This window comes from Rhagoletis pomonella, unplaced genomic scaffold (genome assembly GCF_013731165.1).
Source record: "Rhagoletis pomonella isolate Grant_MI unplaced genomic scaffold, Rhpom_1.0 Rhpom_scaffold_00001, whole genome shotgun sequence".
NCBI lineage: Eukaryota > Metazoa > Arthropoda > Insecta > Diptera > Tephritidae > Rhagoletis > Rhagoletis pomonella.
In genome coordinates, this window is record NW_023458555.1 from 78700086 (window position 1) to 78720710 (window position 20625).

General features: G+C 38.3%; 2 protein-coding genes across 2 annotated transcripts; one reads left to right on the plus strand and one right to left on the minus strand.

Moving 5' to 3' along the window:
- The first annotated feature begins 347 nt into the window (after positions 1-347).
- Positions 348-839, plus strand: LOC118733484. Its single transcript, XM_036462892.1, has one exon. The coding sequence runs from the start codon at positions 348-350 to the stop codon at positions 837-839; it is 492 nt and encodes a 163-aa protein (XP_036318785.1).
- An 8345-nt stretch (positions 840-9184) lies between these two features.
- LOC118733502 lies at positions 9185-9997 on the minus strand. Its single transcript, XM_036462914.1, has one exon. It carries the CDS (start codon positions 9995-9997, stop codon positions 9185-9187), a length of 813 nt encoding a protein of 270 aa, XP_036318807.1.
- Positions 9998-20625: the final 10628 nt, after the last annotated feature.

Sequence of the window (20625 nt, forward strand, 5' to 3'; positions counted from 1 at the left end):
CAACGCGAAAAGCCAATACTAGGCATAAGTAAGCTTTTTGCTTATTTGCCTATAATTATAAATTACTTTTCCTGAATTTTCGCAATGCCGCGAGAAATTCAAGTAAATGTGCCAACATACAATAAAATAAAAGCAGCTCCGCCCGCACCGCGCTTACCGAATAAAGAAACAAGCACCAAGTGCAGGGAAATAAACCTTGCCGTAACAGAAGCTGACCAAAAGCATTCAGCTGGTCGACGAAATGCTTACTTTTCATTCGTTCCCCCACAAACAATGCTGATCGCGATAAATCGTACTCTCCCTCCCACCAAACCTCGTGCATTACATCTTGGCATGCGCAGTCACCAATGTCTCTGATAGACCAAGTTGTTCTAACGCAACAACAAAGCACTAGCTTAGCAATAATCACAATAACAACGGTGAGCGCAGCTCTTATAACAACGACTACAACCACGAACTCAGAAATGACAGCGGTTTCACAACGCAGTTCACCCACACCTGCACAAACGGCAATTTCGGCACCAGCCCAAACCCAGCAACGCAGCTCAGCGCAAGTTGACCTACTTAATCCAACAACCCGTACATTGACTCAAACGGGTGTTGATAAGTATATACAAGTCAAACAAAAATTAAGCCCACAGCAACAAAAAATTGCAAATCCATCGAAAATTGCAAAGACGAAAACCACTGACATTAACCCTCTCCTGGGAAATAAATTTGCTATTCTGGACAATGAATGTGACAAAGAGCCGAATGAAGTTTCTAAAGCCAAACCCAAACCGCCCCCAATTTATTTACGAGAGCAAAACTGTAGTGAGCTCGTGAATAAATTAACCTAGCTTATTGGAGGCAATACGTTCCACGTAACGTCAATTACCAAGGGCAACATTAAAGAGACCAAACTTCAGATTCTAACTGAAGAAAATTACCGGTTGGTAATCAAACACCTTAATGACGATAAGAAAAACTTCTATACGTACCAGCTCAAAAGCAGCAAAGGACTGCAAGTAGTAATAAAAAGTATAGAATCAAGTGGACCCATTGATGAAATTGCTCATGCTCTAGAGGAGGCAGGATTCGCTGTTAAATATTATCAAGAGAGCAAAAATCGCTCAGCCTATGTTTAAGGTGGAACTTAAGCTAGAAACAAAGCCAATGAATAAAAACGCAGTGCACCCAATCTACAACCTACGATACCTTCTACACCGAAGAGTAACAGTGGAGGAGCCGCACAAACTAAACGGTCCCGTACAGTGCACAAATTGTCAAGAATTTGGGCATACCAGAACATACTGTACCTTGCGTCCAGTGTATGTTGCCTGTGGCGACCTTCACACTTCCGCTTCTTGCAAGGCTATCAAAGCTGATGTGGCTGTAAGAAATGCAGTAATTGCGGAGGTAACCACATCGCCAATTATAGGGGATGCCCTGTATACAAAGACTTAAAGTCTCGCATGGATCAGTGCAACACTGCCGTACGCTCCTCCACCACTCCAACTAGCTCTTATACATACCAACACCTCACACCATCAACCACTACACCAGGAGCCTTTTTTTGCCAACGCGCAGCGAGTTCCCAACGTTTCTTTTGCCGACGCATTAAAACTACAAACGCAGCCAAGCATGGCGGCATCAAACTCCAATCAAGAAACATTTGCAAATATTCAAAGGAACATTACTGAGCAAATGCAGCCGAACCCCCCTACTTGTGGCATAGAAGGAATGATATTGCGTCTTACCCATCGTATGACTCAATTCATGTCTACTATGCAAAATATGATTCAAGACCTCATAAAGGCTCAAAAATGAGTGAATTGAAAATTTGCTTATGGAATTCGAACGGTGTAAACCAGCGTAGATTATAACTCAGTCAATTTCTCACTGAACATTAAATAGATGTTATGCTACTGTCCGAGACACATTTAACAAATAAATATAATTTCTCCATACCTGGATACAAATTCTATGCCACAAACCACCCAGGTGGTAAAGCTCATGGAGGCACAGCGGTGCTGATTAGAAATCGCCTAAAGCACAATATTGTAGACTCAAAAGCAACAGCCTGTCTGCAAGCAACTACCATATGCTTACGAAACCGCGACCGAGACTTGAATCTATCCGCTATTTATTGCCCACCTTGATTTTTAATTTCTGAAAATGACTTTAAAGATTTCTTTGATAGTCTGGGTAATAGATTCCTGGCAGGAGGCGACTTCAACGCAAAGCATACGTACTGGGGATCACGCCTTACTAACGCAAAAGGGCGGTAGTTATACAATACCATTATAAACAGGCACAATAGACTAGAGGTCCATCTCCTGGTAAACATCCTTACTGGCCCACCGATATAAAGAAGATACCAGACCTAATAGACTTCGCAATTACAAGAAACATATACAGAAATAACATAACAGCAGAAACTGTACCTGAACTGTCATCCGATCACTCCCCTATATTAATAAAACTATATGAACAGACCAAAAACATCGAGATTGATCCTCGCCTAATTTCAAATAAGACCAACTGGCTTAAATAGAAAAAGTACATCAGTAGTCACCTTAAATTAAACGCTGCACTTTACTGCGAGGGTGATATAGACTCCCTTGTTGAACATATTAAAGAAACCTTTACTTCAGCGGCTGGCCTGGCAACACCAAATCAAGTCCAAGTACCACCTACGCATACATCAGTTACAAACACCGAAATAGAAAAACTTGTGGCAGAAAAGCGGCGCCTAAGAAGACAGTGGCAGAGCCATCGCTCACCAACCTCACAGCTACTGTATAAAGCTGCCGGTAGAAAACTGAAACAAGCACTCAAACGTGCAGAGGATCGCAAATTGCAAAGGTACATTAAGCAACTTTCCCCGAATTATACTGAAAGATACTCTCTATGGAAATTGCTAAAATACTTCAAACCACCAGTGGCTACGGAAATGCCAAAGTGGTACCTGGGGTCGTAGTGAGCAGGATAGAGCCGAGTGTTTTTCACACCATTTAAAGAATGTGTTTCAGCCAAACTGTCCAACGAACAACTTCAGGCTGACGCGGCTAACCAAAAATACAAATGAGCTATACACACCTAGCAAGACGAACTCTTTAAAAGTAATTGCTATAGTAAAGCAGCTTAATCCAAAGAAATCACCGGGTGCTGATTTTATAACTCCGAAAATGCTAATAGAGCTACCGAATGTTGCACTAGCAATTCTTTCTGACCTTTTCAACGCTATCCTCACATTCGGTTACTTTCGGAAATCATGGAAAAGGTCGAAGATAATCATGATTGCCGAACCTGGAAAAGACGCAACACATCCGTCCTCATACAGACCAATAAGCTTACTGCCCTGTCTTTCCAAAGTATTCGAAAAAGTACTCCTATCAATGATATCTCCCTTTCTCCATGAACGCAATTTAATACCAGCACACCAATTTGGCTTCCGAGAAAAACATGGTACAATTGAACAAGTTAATCGAATTACAAATGAAATCAGAAGGGCATTTGAGCTCATAGAGTACTGCTCTGCAATTTTTCTCGATGTGGCACAAGCCTTCGGCAAAGTGTGGCACGACGGTCTTATATATAAAAAGCTAAAAAATTGTTGCCGCCGGAATTCCACAAAATATTTGAATCATACATAACTAACAGAAAATTTGCTGTTCAAGTATCTAATTTTACTTCAGAAGACATGTCGATAACGGCTGGCGTTCCTCAAGTTAGTGTACTCGGGCCTATGCTGTATATCATCTACACTTCAGATATTCCAACTAGCAAGGATATACTCACATCCACCTTCGCTGATGATACCGCCTTAGTAAGTTGTAATAAATGTCCCAACGGAGCTTCAAAAGTACTAGAGGAACATTTACTACGCATAGAAGAATGGCTGGCAAACTGGCGCATAAAAGTCAACGAACAGAAGTGTAAACATGCAACATTTTCACTCAGACCGCAAGTATGCCCCCCAATCAAATTAAATAATGTCCATATTCCACAAGCCAATGAGGTGACATTTCTAGGAATACATTTGGATAGGAGACTAACTTTGCGCAAACACATATCAACCAAGATTACACAAATGAAGCTAAAGTTAGCTAGCGTGAACTGGCTTCTAAACAGTAAATCAAAACTGAAACTAGATTATAAAGTACTTGTATATAATACAGTCATTAAGCCTATATGGATGTATGGTATTCAACTGTGGGGTACGACCTGTGCAACCAACATTGACAGGATCCAAAGATTCCAACCTAAACGCTAAGTGCCTTAACGGGAGCACCGTGATATGTCCGCAATGAACATATACATAGGGACCTTGGTATACCGATGGTTAAATCTGTAATCGAGAGTAGCAGAGAAAAATATAAACTAAAACTGCATAACCACCCAAATCCACTGGCAAGTGGCCTGTGCAACACAACAAATATAACACGCCAGCGAAGAAGAGAGCTACCAGCCTTTCGTTGAGCGACGTTAAACCAACAGGGCTCAACCCCAGGGTTTGAGCTATATTATTGTGAATTAGACGTGAGATTTTTAAACTTGTTGTTAGGCTTAATCGATGTAAAATAAGCAGATCCAACTAATAAGTGCAAGTATAATTAAAAAAAAAAATGGAAGTAACATGTGTACTATCCGCAGCCCTTTTTATTCACGGATTCAGTGGGTTAAAATACCAAAATAACCTTGTTAAGTACCAGAATAAGAAAAGATAGGCCCATTAAAATGTATACTTAAATGATCAGAACGTTGAGCTGAGTCGATTTAGCCATGTCCGTCTGTCCGTCTGTCTGTCTGTGTGTCTGTCTGTCTGTCTGTCTGTCCGTCTGTTTGTCCGTCTGTTTGTATACAACATAGGTGGGCAATTTTTGCTCGCGAGCAACGCCAGCGCCGCAGTTCGTATACGTATACAGAAGCAAAGCAGCGAATTTCTATTCAGTCTCCTAGCAGATTTCACCAAGGTAACGTTATAAGCTATACTCAATTTTGGGAATAAATACCTACTCATATGAAAATAATAAAATCTAAACACCGTAACCATCTGGTCGGCCAGCATTTCAAAGAATTGATTCTAATAAAACGGTACCCAGGTATTATACAAATGAGTTTTACTAATTTAAAGTACTACATTGTTCGTATGTAAAAGGTTCTATAAATTAATAGTATTAGTTACTAAAAACTTCCAAAATTAATTATAGTGAAGGTATAAGCCAAATAGGCAAAAAGGCCCATGCACGAAATACACCACCTTTAGTACATGTATAAAAAATGTGGCAACCATAACTGAGCGCGACGTACTAATACCACGACAAAATGAGACTGTGTTGGTGTGCCCAGCATTGGTATACAATATAGTCTCTCAGTATTCGAGATATCCGGATGAAATTTGGTAGGTGCTTGTATTTTTATATTATATTAATCATTTGTCGGAACCGGAAGAATCGGAGCACTATAACATATAGCTCCCATACAACTGATTGTTCAGATATGAGATTTTTTGCCATAACTTCTCCATTTATGCAGCTACACATGAAAATTCTCACCATTTTCACTAATTATTAACAGAATATTTATAGTGAAATAAATAAAGATCGGCTCACTATAACATATATCTCCCATTCAACTGATTGTTCAGTTATGAGAATTTTCGTTATAACTCCTCGATTTAAGCAGCTAGCAGAGGCGTAACTATAGGGTGGCATTGTTGGCAAAATGCCACGGGCCCCGATCCGAGAGGGTCCCGGCCCAAGGGACCGCGAGCTCAGAAATAACCTAACATTTTATAACAACATTAAGTACGTAAAAGATATATATTTTTTTAATTACTTAGAACCAATTAAAGTGAGACACAATTAAGACCCTATGGTCACCATTTTGGTCGTAACGTTACAGTCGCACGTACATATGTTTCTGTTTATATTTCTGAAACGTTGTATAACAACTAATTCTTAGCAAAAAAAACCGACTTCAACTCTCATACAAAAAAAAATACATATATATGTGGATTAACACGTGCGTAGCTTTTAGATGTTTCAGGAAGAAGGAATTTATTTCGCTTATTTTTCACTTATATACTAAGAATATGTTACAAAGAGAATGTCAGATTACAAAATAGTTATTGTTCAGTGTTGCTTTTTAAATTCACGCGCTGAGTAAGGCAATTGAACGGCGACGAAATAACAAAAGGTTACCACAATACTCCCCTTCTAGACACCTTACGGGGTGGCGATGAAAGCGGGCTTCAAGCGGTCGATTGAAACTTTAACCTCGTTGTTGTTTATGTCTACTACGAAATATTTTGGCAATCTACGAATTACTTTATACGGGCCTTTGTAGGGAGGAGAAAGTGATGGTCGAATTAAGTCGTCTCGAACGAAAACCTGTTCGCAGCTCTTTAGCCCGGTATGGACGAACACTTTTCCTTTTGAGTGCCAGGCCGTGTCGACAGGTCGCAAGTCCCTCATACATTGACGAAGTTGCCTAACCATTTCAGTCACGCTGACTGTCGATGTGGCATCCGTAAAGTATTCCGAAGGTAATCGCAGACTTTCTCCATACACCAAATCTGCTGGTGCTGCTCCCAAATCGATTTTATACGTGGAACGCAGACCTAACAAGATGAGTGGTAAGTACGTTGTCCATTGGCTTGCGTTGTGGCATAGTATAGCCGCTTTTAATGTACGATGCCACCTTTCAACGAGGCCATTTGTTTGTGGGTGGTAAGGCGTTGTACGGAAATGGCGAGTGCCTAGCAACTGAAGTAACTGTTCAAATAGGGCACTTTCGAACTGCCGACCTAAATCAGAAGTTATGCTTACTGGTACGCCGAACCGCGATATCCACCCATTCAACAGTGCCTTGGAAACAGTTGGCGCGGTCATGTCGGGTATAGGTAACGCTTCCGGCCATCGTGTAAACCGGGCAACTATCGTGAGGCAATAACGATTTCCTTCTGATGGCGGAAACGGTCCGACCAGGTCGATGTGTAAGTGCGCGAAACGTTTGCTTGGGCATTGTCGACGCTGTAGTGCCATTTTATTGTGTCGGATTGTCTTGTTTTGCTGGCATTTCAGACAAGTGCGAGCATATTCCTTGCTGTCGCGCTGGATTCCAGGCCAAACGAACCGCTCTGTCATCTATCGTGCTGTCCCTCTAATGCCAGGGTGCGACAAATCGTGAGTCACTCGTAAGAATGGTTGCCTAAATTTGGTGGTTACAAATGGTCGAATAGTCCCGGTAGAGCTGTCACAGTATAAGCTCTTAGAACTGTAGGGAAGAACAAAACTTTTTATATTAAGTGAATGTTTAACGTTACCATTTAATAGGGATTGCAATTCTTCATCTTTCTGCTGGTCTTCGGCCAAATGATCATAGTTTATGGGCTCAGCCGCGAGCGATTGTATGCGTGAAAGCAAATCAGCTGCCACATTACCTTCGCCACAAACATGGCGAATGTCGGTAGTTATTTGCGCTATATAATCGAGCTGACGTACTTGGCGACTGGAAGTTTTATCAAGATTTTGTTGAAAGGCGTAGATCAGCGGCTTATGGTCAGTATAAACGTGGCAGCATCGGCCTTCTACCATGTATCGAAAATGTCGCAGCGCTAGATATACAGCAGTTAGCGACTTTCGGGAGATGTAAATTTACGGGAGAAGAACCCTAGTGGTTGAAGCGATCCATTGACCACCTGGTTCAATACAGCACCTGCAGCGAAATTCGAGGCGTCCACCCATACTGATAGCTCGGCGTCATGCAAAGGATGGGCGAGTAACGCACAATTTGCCAGTTGTTGTTTGCATGCGTTGAAGCAGTAAGTCGTTTCTTTAGTCCATGTAAGTGGGGTAGTGTCGTTCCGATGATTCCCGGCAACCATATCAAAAAGCGCCCCTTGTGTTGTCAGCGCGTTCGGCAAAAAACGGCGGTAAAAATTAAGCATCGCCAAGAATCGCTTCAAGTCCTTAGCAATGGCCGGCTGCTTAAATTTCAGCAACGCCTCAACTCGCTCAGGAAGTGGTCGTATGCCATCCTTCGTAATGGATTGACCCAGGAAACGTAGCTCTGTGACACCGAACTCGGATTTGCCGACGTTGATTGTAAGGTTGTTGGCTTTCAATCGCTGGAAAACTTTACGGAGGTGGTTTTGGTGCTCTTCCTCAGATGTAGATGCGATGCAGACATCGTCTAGGTAAACGAATATAAAGTGCAGGCCTCGAAGAACCTCATTAATGAACCTTTGGAATGTTTGAGCGGCATTCCGCAATCAAAAGGTCATGTGGGTAAATTCAAAGAGACCGAAGGGGGTCGTTAATGCCGTCTTGCAGATATCCTCTTCGTGTATGGGTACTTGGTGAAAAGCTTTCTTTAAATCGATTTTAGAAAATATGCATTTTCCAGCCAAAATATTCGAAAAATCGTTGAGAAAAGGCAACGGGTACCGATCCGGAGTTGTAATGGCATTCAAAGCCCTATAATCATCACACGGCCTCCATGAACCATCGGACTTGCGCACCATGTGTAACGGGCTGGCCCAATGGCTACTAGATGGCCGGAAAATGCCTAGTTTAATTAGCGAATCGAATTCGGCTTTTGCTGCTTCTAACTTCTCAGGCGAAAGGCGACGTGGTCGTGCAAAGACTGGTTGGCCGGTGGTGACTATTCGGTGCGTTATGGATGATTTCACTGTTGAAGAAAGTGGACATGGACGCGTAATTTCGCTAAACTCGTTCAGGATATTAGAAAAACTAAAGTTGGCATCGAACGTTTTAGCGCTACATGTGCACGTTTTGTCAATCTCACAAATCGATCGCAGATCTGTGTTGCGATCACGCAGGCACTTTTCTTTCAGGTCGACTAAAAGTTCAAAATTAGACAGGAAATCGGCACCGATAATCGCTTGGGAAACGTCAGCGATAAGAAAGTTCCATACGAACTCGCGGCGTAAATTAAGATTTAGCTTAAGAATGGCTTCACCGAATACGGGAATGGGCGAGCCATTTGCGGCAAACAATTGCATACCGTTCGATTTAGCTCGGACTGCGTTAGCGCATTTTGGTATAACGGAGACATCTGCACCGGTATCTATTAAAAAATAAATTTTTGCTGACGTGTCATATATACGCAATCGGTATGTTTTACGGGCTTCAGGCTGTTTGCAGAGATCTGAAACCCGAGCAGCCGAGCAATCCTAAGTGGATTTCTTTGATGATGAAAAACTGCAGGGCTCTCGACACTTAGTCGCCTTTTCGCCGAATTTCACGTGGTACCAACACAAGTTACTGTTCGATTTCGCCATGAAGGGGCGACCTCCACGCCACCTTGATCGGGAACGCGAATGAACACGACGCTCTTTATCATTTAAAAGTTTGTGCACTTGCTTAGTTAGCTCAGCTATTTCGAGCTTTAGATCTGAAACCTCACTAACTGCCGAAACTTCATGCACTTGACTGTCGCGCATTCCAATGGTTTCAGTAATAGAATCAGCAATTTTTAATTTCTCAACGATGGCAACGTTCGTAGCAATAATTGCCGCCTGTACGTATGGTGGTAGCCTACTGACCCACAAGTCATGTAAAATGCTATCACTAAGTGTTGTTCCGGCTGCGCGTTTCATGTCATTGAAAAGTTCACTAGGACGGCGGTCGCCCAGCTTCATGTCTTTTAACACTCGTTGTAGCCGGCGCTGCTGACTGTCCGAAAAATGCTCTATCAGTTTCTGCTGTATATAATTGTATTTGCCGCTTATCGGTGCGGCCTCTATAGTTGGTCTGAGTTCCATTAACTTAGTTGGTGAAACACTAGCAAGAACGATATTGAACTTCCGTGTATCGCTAGTTACGGAAGATGCATCGAACCAAAAGTCTAATGAATAAAAATACGCCTCGATGTTATCCTCTGACATCGTTGGTAAAGGCAAACGTGGAGTTGAACCCGAAATGTCTAAGAGGTTGGCATCGGAGTTATGACCCGCAGAAACTAAATGGCTGTCGTTCAGCGGCATGGCTATTTTCTGGATGATGGCACTCCTTCAGATTTTAGATGGTGCGTAAAATGTTTACCTGTTCGGGGTCACCAATTGTGGTTTAACACGTGCGTAGCTTTTAGATGTTTCAGGAAGAAGGAATTTATTTCGCTTATTTTTCACTTATATACTAAGAATATGTTACAAAGTGAATGTCAGATTACAAAAAAGTTATTGTTCAGTGTTGCTTTTCAAATTCACGCGCTGAGTAAGGCAATTGAACGGCGACGAAATAACAAAAGGTTACCACATATATATCTCATGATCCACTGAGCGGGTCTTAACCAGATTAGTACGGGACCACCTCTGAGACACTACCTTTCCGATGTAAAAAGAATTATCGAAATCGGTTGACGTGGTTCAAAGTTATGAGGTAACATACATAAAAAAATATTATAAAAATAAAAAAATATTCCGATGAACTGATAACCTATTCCTTTTTTGGAAGTCAGTTAAAAACCGAAGGTTTTCCATTTCTCCCCATAATAAACTTCAAAAGCAGGCATGGGCGACTCCGACTACGCAGTACCCTCGGGGTAGCGTCGCGGGTTCGTATACACGAAGTTGGAGGTGAAAATTAAGCGAAAATTAATTACCAATTCAAAATGAATCGGTTAATTCCATACCCTAAATTACACTACATTTTCGCCTTCCACTTCGTGTATACGAACACGCGACGCTACCCCGAGGGAACTGCGCAGTCGGAGTCACCCAGGCCTGCTCAAAAGGTACATTTTTATACAGACCAGGGAAGCCAGCTCATGGGAATTTCCCGATTTGCGGGGAATTTAAGTTTAGTTTAGTTTAGTTTATTTATTATTCAACTTTAGTACACGAGATTATAATTACTTCATTAACGTACCAAACAACGAGTTTTGCTTCTGAAGTTGATGAGTTGAAATTCAAATTAAATTATAAATTAATTGCAAGCAAATAAATGTATAAATGTGTGTATAATAAAGAAAAAATAACATTAACAATTAAAATACATATAGGACTAATAAATTACATTACATTAAAAGAATTTAAAACAATTCTATTTAAAACAATTTGGTGGTTAAAAATTTGAACATATTATTTTATACTATTTGTATTGTGAAGATGTAGGGCAATGAATTCCAAAGACTTATTGCATTTATGAAAAACTGACGACTAGACACCAGCAGCGAATATCTGGGTGGGACTATTTTTCTCACGCGCATTGACCTAACCAAGGTAATTTCTTTATGAAGATAAGATGGTTCCGACGTAAATAAAATTTTATGCAGAAGTGTAATCACTCTGTGTTTTAAGAGGTTTTCGAAAGTTAATCCAAAGAGACGTTTAGCATACTCGGACACATGATCTCTTCTCTTCAATCCAAAAACATATCTAGTAACATTATTATAAAGACGCCTGAGCTTATTTAGACTTGAATAATCAGAGCTGGCAAATAGCCCACATCCATACAACAAAGTAGGCAATATATGTATATGTTTTCGCCAAAATCATTCTAGTTTTAAGTGGAACCAGAAATTGCGTTGACCACAGCGATCTTAATATACCGTAAACAACACCACACCTTTGGTTAATGTGATCATTCCACGAGAGAGTTTTGTTAAAGATAATGCCTAAATTTTTAGATGTTTCAGTAAAAGAAATTTCAGATCGGTCAATGCTGAGTTTCGTCATTTGTCCTGTGTCTAAGATTTTTTTGTATACTACCAGGCATACAGGTTTTTTTGGATTGATTAGCAAGCCATTTTTAGAAGCCCAAGTATGAATATGGTCAAGATCGTTATTAATTTTATCTAGCAAAGACTCAGTTTCTGACGGTAAGCAGCTAGCATAAAGTTGAACATCATCTGCGTACATATGTATCTTACAGGTGTCTAAAATGTCCGGTAAATCGTTGATATAAATTGAAAATAACAATGGCCCTAGGATTGAACCCTGAGGTACGCCTTTCTTTCAAGGTAAAAATTCAGATAGAATGTCGGTGTTAACAGCCTGCTTTCTTGTGGTTCACCATATCAAAAGCCTTTGAATGCTCCAATAAGGTTAAAAAAGTAATTTTATTGTCCTCGAGTGCAGCACGAATGTCTTCGGTGACTCTAATTAGTGCAGTAACACAACCTCTTCTAGGTCTAAACCCCGATTGTTCATCGCTCAATAGATTATTTTCCTTTTTTTGCCTTTTCTACCTTTAAAAAAGTGATTATAGCATTTACAATTTTTTTTTTAAGATTAAAAAATATACACATGCCCATGCGGCTTATAGAAGCGCAGGGACCTCTTGCCAAACTGGTGTTGGAAAAATTCAAATACGTTTTCTCAGCTAACGTAGGCTTAGAGACAATAAGAGGTGTGGATAAAATTGTAAAGGGCGCGGAAAACGCCCTTAATCGTGATAATATGAACGTTTCAAATGTTCCATATTTAAATTGGGCTCCACTTGTATCACCTTACGTCGAGCGCACATTTAGTACATTCAAGGCTTTTCTTCGCGAAAATCTAATGAAAATGCTGCCAGAAAACTTCAAAATGCATCTTGTGGTTCAATGTTACTACAACTATACAGATTAAAGTTTTATGAGTTAGAAACTCGATAGGATAAAATAGTCAAAGATTCAAAGTACAAATTTTTCATATAATGAAACTAGTTCATAGTTTTTCTCTTTTTACTTGTAATATAAACATTTCTAAAAAAAATATATTTTTTGATTGTTCTTCGTATTTTCTGTCTTTTTTTAGTGTCTTATTTTGCTTTTTTTGCAATACCTTTTTTTTTGCCTTTTCCTGCCTTTTTCGCTATTTTATTTTGCCTTTTTTTGCCTTTTTTGCAATACCTAGTGCCTTTTCCTGCCTTTTTCTCTATTTTATTTTGCCTTTTCCAGCCTATTTCGTTACTTTATTTTGCCTTTTTTATAGGTTTTTAGGTCCTAAAAATCCGTTCCCTGGTCATAAATAAGAAATATCATATCATGCTTAGAAAAAGTGGAGGCTGATATTTGGTCATAGAGCTTAATTTTACTTTGGTTGTTTACCAGAAATAAATCCAATAAAGATTGATTTGTTTTAGTAAAGTGAGTTGGGTATTTATTATTGACTGAGAAAAGACCAAGACTCTCCACACTGATGATAAACTTCCGCTCTTTTAGAATATCACTGTTGAAATCCCCGGCTACTACTACGTTATTGTAGCTCAGTGTCAAATCTTCCAGACAGATCAGGAGGGGATTGATATCAATTGTTTTGTTAGGTCTATAGACACAGCCAACTAAAATATTTTCACCAGCAGACATGATTTCTAATAATATATACTCTGAGATTTCAGACAAGGGGACTCCCTTTCATCTGATTTCTTTAATCTGATGTTGGAGAAGATAATAAGAGCCGCAGAACTGAACCGCTCACGCACAATACTTTACAAGAGCGTACAATTGCTGGCGTATGCCGATGACATCGATATTATCGGTAAAAACAAGGGCTACGTCTATTCTGCCTTCTCGGGATTGGATAGAGAAGCAAAGCGAATGGGTCTGGTGGTAAACGAGGACAAAACGAAGTATCTCCTGTCATCACACAAACAGTCAGAGCATACGCGTCATTGCACCCACGTCACTGTTGAGAGTTACAAGTTTGAAAAAGTAGACGACTTCGTTTATTTGGGAACCAGCATTAACACCAATAATAATGTCAGCCTTGAAATCCAACGGAGACTCACTCTTGCCAACAAGTGCTACTTTGGGCTGAGTAGGCAATTGAGAAGTAAAGTCCCCTCTCGTCGTACAAAGATAACACTCTATAAGTCACTCATCATGCCTGTGCTGGTGTATGGCGCGGAGGCATGGACAATGAAAGCATCTGATGAGGCGGCTCTTGGAGTTTTCGAGAGAAAGATTCTGCGAAAGATTTACGGACCTTTACGCGTTGGTGATGGCGAATATCGCAGACGATTTAACGATGAGCTGTATGAGCTTTACAACGATATAGACACAGTGCAGCGAATTAAAATTCAGCGGCTCCGCTGGCTTGGCCATGTCGTTCGAATGGACAGAAACGCTCGTGCTCTGAAAATATTCAACGCGGGCCGCGATGCTGGTAACAGAGGAAGAGGAAGGCCTCCTCTGCGTTCGAAAGGCCAGGTGGAGAAGGACTTGGCTTCACTTGGCATTTCCAATTGGCGTCAGTTAGCACAGAAGAGAAATGACTGGCGTGCTGTTTTGGGCTCGGCCAAAATCGCTTAGGCAGTTACAGCGCCAATAAAGAAGAAGGGCCGTAATATATGAAATGCATTAGTTTCTAACATCGCATCAAAGAAAAGTGCTTTCAAAGGAAAAGTTTTTAAATAAAGAACAAAATAGACTTTTAGAACAATAAATAAAGTCAAAGAACAATATGAGAAAAAGGACTGTCCTTTGAAAGTCCGAAAGTAGAAAAGTATGGGGAGCAGTTGATTGCAGTGTGGACTACACTACGAAGTGCCCTTATCATTTGACTCTGAGACTGAGGAAACATTAATTGACAGATTTAACGATCATTAGTTAAGTGCCCGTTAAAGCTGATTTAATGAATGTTTCTGAGTGCGGATGTTAGTTATGTTATGTACAATAATGTAAATTATAAAAACATAAATATATAAAAAACGTCGTCTACTGATTGTTTATAACAATTTCAAAAATGTATAAAAAAACCTGCAGTTAATATCAGACGAGCCAACGATTCGACAGGACAACGTCTGCCGGGTCTTCTAGTGTTCATCTATATGTATGTATGTACTCAGTTAAATCCTTGTAACCACTCACCTCAATTAGAAGGATTTGAAACGGACTCTTGTTAGAATCCCGTATAAGATTCCGTTAAAGCGGGAATATAAAAATTACAAAAAATTTACCAACTTCATAAAATCTTTTAAAACACAGCCAAATGCTTCATTGTCGACTTTCAATCTGAATTTTTTATACAGCTCGCCTTTTTCACTCATCTGTAAAAACACAAACACAGCTTTCTCTACGATACATTGTTACATGCATGGTGGAATTATACAAGGTGTTCGACATTGACAGCGTTCTCGCTCTAATACGACATCTTGACCATGGTGGTATAATACCAGGTGAAGTAATAAGAGCGAGAAAGAAGATTTGACACTACTTTATTGGAAGTGTTCGCCCCTTAGATTTTCTTTTAGGGTAAAGGTCAGAAATATTAAAAAGAATTACCCTTTTAGACTACAAAAGAGGTAATAATTTGAAGTTTTTATTAATATCTATACATACATAATATCAAAAATTGCTTTTGAAATATCCGTATTTGAAAAATAAAAGAGCCATTTAAATTAACAAAATTTAAGCATATTTTATTATTTTTTATTCAAATTAGATATGTGGAAGCTAAACAATTTTGTAGATTACTCTTGTATTTAGTATTGAAAGACAAACAGTAACAATAACAAAGAGTTTTAAGGATTTACAGACAATGTAATAAATAATAATTAGAAACTTAAATAAAGATTTTGACGCTATAAGAGTAATGTGATGTACTAAATCCACGGAATAGTTCACACAAAGAGAAGCAATCAAGAACGTAGATCCTGAAGACCACCCAGATTGAGAAGTGTCTATATCATTCTAGATGAAAGGTCCAACTACGGTTTGAAAACACCATGTTAATGCCGCACAAACTGATATTTTTATGCAAAAAAATATATTTAAAATGGGGAAATTAGTAAAAAAGATTTTTCACAAATAACATTTCAACGGCTTACCGTCAAATGCATACAAAAATCTTAATAAAAGTAGCCAATGTAGTAACCGATTAAAAGTGCCAGTTAATGCCGTACAACTCGATGTCTTGAGGCAAAAACACTTTTCACACATGGTAAAATTAGTAAAAAAGATTTTGCATAAAGAATACTTCCAAGGATTCGCCGACGGATGCATAGACAAATCTTGATACTTTTATTTAGAGATGAAATTAATCACATGAAATCAGCAACGTGAATACAAAAACACAACACGTCAGATTAATGGTTATAAGGTTTAAATAAATAAATTTAAATAGGTATATATGGGAGGTTTATAATGATTAATCGATTATACTTTTTGCTTTAAATAATTTATACGGAAATGCATCCTGCACTTAAAAAATAGCTTTTTCACATTTATTGGAAGCTCTATTTCATGGTTGTGGGATAATAATTTTTCGGAGAAGTTGGTGGTGCCAGAAATTACCTCGCCATTAAATATTTGAAATATCCAACTTATTCAGCCTAACCTGCTCCGTTGGTGAATGGAACAAATGGATGCCTTCGTAAGTCCAAGTTTTGCTGCAAATTGCACAACTTGGCTTAGGCATTATTAATTTTTTAATCACGAATAAATTGTATAGTGTACCCTGTCGGAAATACAAACAACCAAAAAGAAAATTGTATAGTATTTTTCCACACAAATTCAAACAGAAAGTTTTAGAAAAAACAAATTCTCCACAAAAATTCAAACGAAAATATTAGAAAAAAACAATGTTGCAAGCAAATAATAAATGGCCAAACTGCCCCAATATATATGTAAATACTTCCAAAGAAGCAACACATAAAACGTTCAACGAATAAAAGCAACATTGTGAAATATAAGGCAGCCGAATGTCAGAAAATCAACAGAGAATGCTGCCTTATTACTTCACCTGTGAATTGCGCCATGATCTTGGCTCCCTTAGCAAAATTATTGTTTCCCTCTTGAAAAAAATACTTTTTATCTCCTGTACAACAGGCACTGAAATACGTAATTTCTTCCCAAAAATTTTCGTTAACAGCACTGAACAGAGCTTTGACATTTGCTTTATTCTTATTTATTGACTATTGTAAATAAAAAATTAAAACTTGGAAAATTTCTAACTGATTTGAGCTCTTTAAACGTTCGCGTGGCGAATTTTCTTGCTTCTTTGCAAAGGATATAACTCAGCTAAAGTCCGTACTGTACGTATCAATGAAATAAATGAGTAAAAGCAAATTGCAATGTACTGATATAATATTGTTCATTTCTTAGAATTAGATTGTTTGGGTTTGCTGCATGATTCAATAATAGAAAGGTTTTGTAATAAATAGTCTTCTCGCTTCCACACATAAAATCGGCTCCTAGTGATATTAGTAGTCAAACCAAAAATTCTTCATACTACATATTCGTGAGCATCACCTTCGTTTGCATAATTTTCTAGAACAAGTGTAGAATAGCAACCGTTTAGCTATAAAATAACCAAAAATGCCGATTGCTAAAACTTTTTACGCTGATTTCAACGATACCAATTTTATTCGGCGCAGGTAAAATATAATGAAGATATAAGAGGTTTATTTTCTTTATTTACTTTATTGTACTTTCTAAATAATATACTACTACTACTATTTATTGTACTTTCTTAATAATATAAATTTCATTACCATTAATTATGCAGTTTTTTCAAAAAAGGTTACTTCATGAAAAAATAACATTAGTTCGGTTTTTAGTGGTTTTGGTTTAAAAATACAAAAAGCTATAAATTATGTACATCAGTTGAAAGACAAATTAATTATCTTCATGGTGACGTTATTAATTTTTTAATCGGTTATATAGTTAATAAGATTTTAATATTTAAAAAATCTAAGAACTGAAATTTAAACTTCTAGAACGTCTTCATTTTTCATTTGCGCCACTTGACATGGCTGAAATGAGCATAAAAAGTTCTATTGATCTGCATTTTTCGTTTTTGCATAGCTGACCGGTCAGTATTCTAGATTTGTTCCAGGAAATAACGAATAACTTAAATCAAAAATGCATATTTTTATGTATTGTTTAGTATTTCCATTAAAACACCAAATATATTGCAAATTCGCATAGAATTAATAATACACATTTTACATCTAATTGTATACTTTGCGTACTTTTTGTAGTACCATTCCACTACCGTTTTCGCAAAAGGCGATCACATTCTTCCCCTTTCTCCTACTTCCAACATACAAATCTAGATAAAGGAGTGCCAAATTTTAGCTGTCACAAATTACACAACCTTGTTTAATTGAATCATGGGTTTGCTGCAACTCCGTGTAAGCTCAATTGAAGCTTTTTCTTCGACTTTAAAGTCTCTTTCGTAAGTAGACATGCGTAATATTGGTAATGTTACATTATATGACTTTACCCATTCCTCAGCGTTTTCTGACTGGCAACAACAGAAAACAAGAGGAATTCAAAGATAATACAACATATGTAAATACATGCATACGTATCTACATGCCATATGTACAAAAGATGCAAGCTGTGCAATATGTGACCTCCAATTACTCAGCGATGTTTTTTAAGCTAAGTTTTACCAAGTCTTACGTCCGCGTTCGTGCATTCGTGGACAATGTAAGCGACCTATGTATGTACACATGTATGTGCAGGTTTGGTCCAGGACAGGAAAAGCGAGCGTTTAGGAGGAGCCGCTCCGTATTTTCGGTTAAAGGGATAATTAATGTAAGCGGGCTCGCACCTTGTATGGCTGCATGCAGACGACTGCCCTGAAAGAATGAGTTTAGGGCTGATCTTATTGTCGGTTTCCTACTTTCGTAGAATTTTTCGCTGAGATCTTCCGTTTTCTTGAGATCCATTTGGAACGATGGGGGATTATTCAACTTTTTGTTAAACGAATGGTGCTGTAGGCCTGGTCTGAAGGATATTCCACAGTCGTGTGTTCTCGGCTTCAAAGTAAAATTCGGATTCAAATTGCTGTTACATAGCAGTATTGCGAATATACATATATTTAATTTAAATTAAAATGGAGCATTTAATCGTACCAGAAGCTCAGAGAAAGTTAAAGTTAGTAGTGAAGTTGTTAGGATTATTGTAAATAAATATGTATATTTTTAAAGTCAATAGAAAATAAGTAAATACAAAGAGACTATCAAAAACTTATTTGGTTTAATTTGAAAACTGAAGAAAGTATGCAAAATTAAAAATATATTAGGGGTATTCTCGTAATCTTGCAAAGCCGTTGCAAGTAGCACGGATTGCACGGATTGCGTAACTTACAAAAACGCAACAACAAAATACATGGGAAAGAACATTTCCCATCGCTGCAAAATATGCAACGTCGAAACCGATGTATATATTTTGCAAAAAAGCATAGCAATATAAATGCGACCCTGTGCTAGTTGTTTTGTTGTTGGAATTGCTACATATTTCTCTCATTCCTCTCATCTCTCTCACTTCATTTTTTTCGCTGTCTCTTGTTATTGTTTTTGATACAGAATTTCGCTGCTTGCTACCTATGCATGCTACCACTTTGCAATGGGGTGCTCTCGTACTCTTCCAAATTTGGAATAGTATTTTTGCATTTCGTGCAATCCGTGCATCGTGCAAAACTTCGAGAATACCCCTATTGATTCAATATTTTGTATGTACTATATAACTATTGATGCGAAAAAGAGTACTAAATTTTTTACTATTTCACAAAGCGGCCTTCATTTCTTCCCGTTTCTATCGTGCTTCCATATTACAACCTTTTGTAAGGGAGCCGTTGAAACGTGCTGTCACTACGTACAACACCTTGTATAATTGCATCATGGTTACATGCATGATACAAAAGAGAAGGTAGTTCCATTGTCACTTTTTCATCTCCTTATTAACAACGTGACAATTAAGTAGATTGTGACATTTCGTGCTACCATACCCAATATCTGAAATCCTCAAAATTTTGAAAATTTTGTTTCTTTATTTACTAACATTTTGCTCTTAGAATCGAAATTTGAACATGCAAACGGCATTTTACTTGTAAAATAATATTGGGTTATTGGGCCGTGTGCATAAAAACTGAGAAATTGCTTTTTCTTAAAATTGCATATCTTTCACTTACAATAGATACAATTTTTGAATAGAAATTTATGAACAAATTCGGTCCTGACAAGCTCTTTCGGGAGCTGGATTTTCCAAGCATAAATCAAAACAGAGAATAGGAGAATAAAATAAACGTTAAAACGTGAATTTTTTAACGCTCAGCTTTTCGATAAGAAACGTGGTTTAATTTTGATAAATTGTAAAAATATATGATCATGGAAGCGGTAATAAAGAAACTAGAAAACATGGTTGCTTGGGTGACAGTATTAGTGAATTGCAGTGCATTTAAAGTTTTGTTTACTTTCAGAGGCTGTGTTCAAGTACTTTTACTTGAGAATTGTCAAAATCGGCAAAATCAAGGTAGCGAAACCGCTAAATCTGCCACCTGTACTTCGTGTTTTTGTTTATTGCGCAGGCATCGCTGATTTAAATCAAAACTTTATTTTACACAACCCATTTTGCTGCATATTTGTGATTGGCGCTTACGCAATATGTTAGTGTTTGCCAGAGCTTCTGCTCCGATTAGAAGCGTGCGCTTGATGTTGTTACACAAAGAGGAGTAGCCCGATCACTTAAGACCAAAATCGACGAAAGAATAAAAAAAATTCCAGGAAGAAATTTTTTTGTTGCAAATAGGTGTTTCCTGTTTAGGTAAACACAAAGTGAAAATTTTTCCTCCAATTGCGATATGGGAAATGTCCGCCATCTTGGATTTTGTGTTTTTTTACGATTTGCGCGTGAATTTTGCATCAGATTTTTTCAACGAAAAAATTCCAGGAAGAAATT

Bases quoted from the DNA above. Each gene is read 5' to 3' on its own strand.
- LOC118733502 (XM_036462914.1), bottom strand. From the start codon at position 9,997: ATGCCGCTGAACGACAGCCATTTAGTTTCTGCGGGTCATAACTCCGAT.
- LOC118733484 (XM_036462892.1), top strand. From the start codon at position 348: ATGTCTCTGATAGACCAAGTTGTTCTAACGCAACAACAAAGCACTAGC.